This window comes from Camelina sativa, chromosome 12 (genome assembly GCF_000633955.1).
Source record: "Camelina sativa cultivar DH55 chromosome 12, Cs, whole genome shotgun sequence".
Lineage (NCBI taxonomy): Eukaryota > Viridiplantae > Streptophyta > Magnoliopsida > Brassicales > Brassicaceae > Camelina > Camelina sativa.
Genome location: NC_025696.1, coordinates 14011051 through 14016257, shown reverse-complemented (window position 1 = coordinate 14016257; position 5207 = coordinate 14011051). Strand labels below are relative to the sequence as shown.

The window sequence follows — 5207 nt, the reverse complement described above, 5'->3', positions numbered from 1 at the left end:
AACATTAGATAGAAAGTGACGATAAACTCCATCACAAACGCTTGCAGATCCGATCCCACCGGTGATGATCCAATAAACACATCGTGTTTTCCGCTACAAACGTCGTGATCAAGTCCCAACAACAGCCGTAAAGTTGCAGCCGCCAGCGTTGCTCCCATCACTTGTGATATGACATAAGCCGGAACCTAAAAACATCAAAGAAAAGTTCAAAAATACATTAAATTACAATTTCACATTAACTAATTAAGGGACCCAATGTATTAGAAGATTGTGACGTTTATTTAACAAACTTTGACTTTGTACGTGTGGAATTACTATTTCCGGAAAAAACTTGCATGAAACACTTTTCAAAAGTTTAATTTGGAAACTAACTAAATAAAATTTTCATTTTATTTATCGTCACTCAAACTATCTTCACTCATCTATTTTATAGTTAATGTCGCATTAAAAATGCTACTTTTTTAAATAACCTAAAGTCTCGTGCAATACAGCAAACGTTAGCTAAATTAGACCTATCAAACACAAAACACTAATGTTCTTGATCGATCGATCAATATCGGCAGCTATATATGTAATTGTGTTATGTATATGACCTGTTTAAGAGGAAAACGGCGGCAAGAGNTTCTTGCTGGATTCATCGAAGCACTCGATATCGGTCTGATAAAAATGATAAACATAAATATCATTTTTTTAATTTTTTTTAGTGGAAAAAGAAAAGTATGTGCACACTAATAATAAATAGAATTGGTGAGTGATAATTTAACTTACGCAGCAATTAGAACATTAAGTAGAATCGTTGCTCCTATTGCTAATCCAGCAAGCTCTCCGATCTGAATATTGTAGCATTTGATCCCAATGTTAACTTTCTCATAAATTTAAAGACCAAAGAAAACAAATGTAATCTCTGAGGCAGTAGTATTAATTAACAACACTAACTAATATATAGAGAAACAATTGAAAACCAGAAAATGTCTTTGGTCACGAAAAAATATACTAATATTTTTGGTTAGAAACTTAGAATATTGCCTTCCTTGTAATCAAAATTTATTATATATATTTGTTTTTTGATCATTTATAATTTTATATTATTAGAGTTTGTGTATTCCTTTGTTTGTGACGTTTACATTAACTATATATATAAATTGAATTAGATTTTGAAGGGTGAGTCTAGTATACAAGCCATCAAATCTGACTAGTACATAATTTCAGTTCAACACAAGAAAAATTTGGAAATACTAACCGCTCTATTATCCGTAGCAACGCCAGAAGTGATGAACATTAGATAGAAAGTGACGATAAACTCCATCACAAACGCTTGCAGATCCGATCCCACCGGTGATGATCCAATAAACACATCGTGTTTTCCGCTACAAACGTCGTGATCAAGTCCCAACAACAGCCGTAAAGTTGCAGCCGCCAGCGTTGCTCCCATCACTTGTGATATGACATAAGCCGGAACCTAAAAACATCAAAGAAAAGTTCAAAAATACATTAAATTACAATTTCACATTAACTAATTAAGGGACCCAATGTATTAGAAGATTGTGACGTTTATTTAACAAACTTTGACTTTGTACGTGTGGAATTACTATTTCCGGAAAAAACTTGCATGAAACACTTTTCAAAAGTTTAATTTGGAAACTAACTAAATAAAATTTTCATTTTATTTATCGTCACTCAAACTATCTTCACTCATCTATTTTATAGTTAATGTCGCATTAAAAATGCTACTTTTTTAAATAACCTAAAGTCTCGTGCAATACAGCAAACGTTAGCTAAATTAGACCTATCAAACACAAAACACTAATGTTCTTGATCGATCGATCAATATCGGCAGCTATATATGTAATTGTGTTATGTATATGACCTGTTTAAGAGGAAAACGGCGGCAAGAGGCGAATGCGATAGTAATGGCCGGATTGAAATGAGCACCGGAGATGTGACCAAGAGAGTAAATGAGGACCATGACGGTGAGTCCCCAAACGATGGCGATCCCTGGAAGAGTTAAAGCATTGTCGTTTTGTATGTTTACAGCCACTGATGCACAACCGGTGAATACCAAAAAGTAGGTTCCCACAAACTCCGCCATCAACTGAAAACATATAGCGTACAGAAAAAAAAAACCCAGTAAATTAGCTTTTGATGGAGTGTTTTCAATTCTAACTTGTAAGATGGAAGTCTTGGAGATGGAGAGTTACAGAAGTGACAAAACCTTTTGTAAGAAAGGGACAGAGACTGAGAGGAGAGAGTTTTGTTTCTTCAAGGGGTTTGGGTTAATATGAATAGCTTCTATTTGTTGTTGTTGATGTTCGTCTTCTTCCTTGAGATTCACCACTACTGCTTCTTCTCTGGCGTTACCATAGCCGTTTCCCGAGATATCCCCCATAAGTAAATTCTGTTTAGTCAGAAACAAAGAAGAAAAAAAGGGTTAAACTTTAAAGGACTTGTTATGACTTGTGAGAATGATAAGTTTCGTGGCGATTGTCTCCTATTTATTGGGGATCGGGGGAGAGAGAGATTAGAGTCTCTTTGACGATTTCAATAATTACCACTTTAAGTAATGCTTAAAGATATTCCCTTAATTATTTGCATGCATTTCCCATACTATATTCTTACCCACAAAAGTATATTTATATAAGTTGATGAAAAGGAAAATCATTTGTTTTGTTTTAACGTCATACGGTTAATTTGATCGTCATAAGTTGCGTATTATCTAATATTTCGAGTAATATAACGTTAAAGCCCAAAACAAGTTTTGGGTAATTGGATATGAACTAACTAAAATATCTTAATTATTTCGGCTAGATAGTAGGTTTAGTCTGCGGAAGCAATTATAGTGATCAAGAATTTTAAAAGTTTTTATAACAAATCATTCGATTTTTATAGATTATTTTTTTTGTTTGCAGATCAATACAAAGTTAAAAGTTTATAAGCTACAAGAGATCTCTCATCTATAGATATCCTAAATTTTAAAACATGTCATATCGAATATTGCATTTCGGATATTAAGTCAACCCTACCGGACCCGGTCATATGCACAACCAAATTTGTTCGTATAATCGTATCATATAGACCAAAAAAAGATATCATGCAAAATTTATGGAAAGTTGAAAAGTGTCAATTGATTGAATTGATTAAGGCATGAAGGCCTCTTCAAGTCTTCAACTACCACCCGAAATATGGACACACTTTATTTATCTTGTCGCTGTTGTGCGCATAAAATTACTCTAAAATTTTCAAGATATTTAAATCTAGATGCCAACTTGCTAGCGTAACTATCTAGATTTCGATCCGTAGACTTTAACTTATTGTTCGGATCAGATCATATCAACCTCAACTTTGAATCCATCCTAACATGTAACTAATTATCAGAAAATTTTTTATATGCGACGATAGTTGTTACTTGATGGCCTCCTCAAAATGTCATCTCTAGCTTACGTTGAGTTCGAACCTCTTTAATGGATGTTAACATGTACGGTTGTGTGTCGCATTTACAACTCACGTTTTGATTTTTCAGTAAAATTATACTAGCATTTAATTTTAAAAACTTTTCAGTTGCACCAAGTCATTAGAATACATATTTTTTCCCCTTTAATCAGTGCTTCAGTATTTTCCTGTATATATAAATTTGGTTTCCACTTGTCACATATACATTAATAATTTTCAGTGTTAATGCCACATGTAACACGTATCCTCCTCGATGCATTTATGATTTTTTCATATCAAGACTACGATTTACGATCAAATTAGTACTAAAGTTTAGACGTAAAAGAACTGGTGAACTGTGAGTAAATACATTATGTATATGATGTAAATCGTATGAAAAATTGTATATTCGGTATACTTTTTGTATATTATGTATACCGAATATACATTATTTCATACCGAATGAGTAAATACATTATGTATATTATGTTTAGACTACGATGATTTTTCATACCGAATGAGTAAATACATTATGTATATGATGTATGATGCCAAAAATGTGAGGTGAGAAACTGAGAATACGTATTGCATGTGAGAACACACACACATATACATAAAAAATGAAGGTCAATGAATGAATTCAGAAAGAAAAAAGAACATAGAGTATATGTAGGAGAGTGTCAAAGTCGATCAAAATTATTATGTTTCCAATGACAAGGGAAGGTTTTTTAAGATTTTAGAATAAACATACTTGTTTGTATTTTACTGTTTGACATAAAAATGAAGGTGCCACGGATCACGGGGAAATCATTTAATTTAATTAAGTTTGAATCAAATTTCAGTCACATGTATAGTTACTGTATCATTCATTCATCAAGATATGCTAAATCTCTATTAATTTAGAAATTTTGGACAACTGTATGTCAACTTCATTATTCTTTTATTTCGCCAAAAAAAAAATGCCAATCATCTATTAATACCAAGTTTTTTTTTTTTTTTGGCATGGGAAAACCAATCCGAAAGTCCGTAGTTTCCACGGAAAAAGAGAATTTCGTGCTCGTGCTCTTCTAGCAAAGCAATTTGCACATATACATTATTACAATAAAAATAATAAAAAATAAAAAACAAAAAAAAAGACTAATCATATTGACTGACAACTGAATTTAATGTTTGCAATCAGTTTCAGAAACACATCATTCGGAGAGACTAATACAGTACAATGCACTTCATAACATAACATGTAGTTTTAAAGTTAGTTTTAAAGTTAGTTTTAAAGTTTACAGATCACAAAAACTTTACCAAAAACTTTATTAAAAACTTTAGTACTGATTGGTAAACACACACAAAGTATTACAAATTGAAATGACCGATTTTTTTTTAAAATAATAAATAATCAATATAATAAATAAAACTACCACTAGTGGTCCCATACCCACTAGCCACCTAACCACAAACACATTCAACAGCGGAATAACCAACTAATAATCAATAATAATCCAATAATCAAATATAACCATATTCCAACATAATCAATATCCAAACATCAAGAATCAAAGAACCAGCAACCTAGCAATGTTCTAATGACCCAACTCTAGCAACCTAGCAATGCCAGACAACATCAAACCGAGTCCCTAGAACATCCTCCTCTTCATTGCCTTGATTCCACGATCACACTTTGCCTTTACCTGCACCACAAACACATATTGCAATGCATGAGTATTTTATAAACACTCAGTAAGGCAATCCTCCCATCTACTGGGCTATACACACAAGCAATAGAG

The 5207-nt window shown here is 32.5% G+C and overlaps 1 protein-coding gene across 3 annotated transcripts in view; it reads right to left on the bottom strand.

The window, feature by feature from the left end:
• LOC104731667 (aquaporin NIP1-1) overlaps nucleotides 1–2483 on the bottom strand; it is a 4487-nt gene extending 2004 nt beyond the window's left edge. For 2 of the 3 annotated variants that reach the window (XM_010451118.1, XM_019233992.1), the window contains exons 1-3: nucleotides 2213–2483; nucleotides 1868–2092; nucleotides 1355–1459 (exon numbers count right to left, since the gene is read on the bottom strand). In XM_010451118.1, coding sequence (XP_010449420.1) covers nucleotides 1355–1459; nucleotides 1868–2092; nucleotides 2213–2386 — 504 coding nt within the window. In that variant the 5' untranslated portion in view covers nucleotides 2387–2483. Of the gene's footprint in view, nucleotides 1–768; nucleotides 831–1240; nucleotides 1460–1867; nucleotides 2093–2212 lie in introns of all 3 variants that reach the window. The other variant, XM_010451119.1, reaches the window with a different exon arrangement.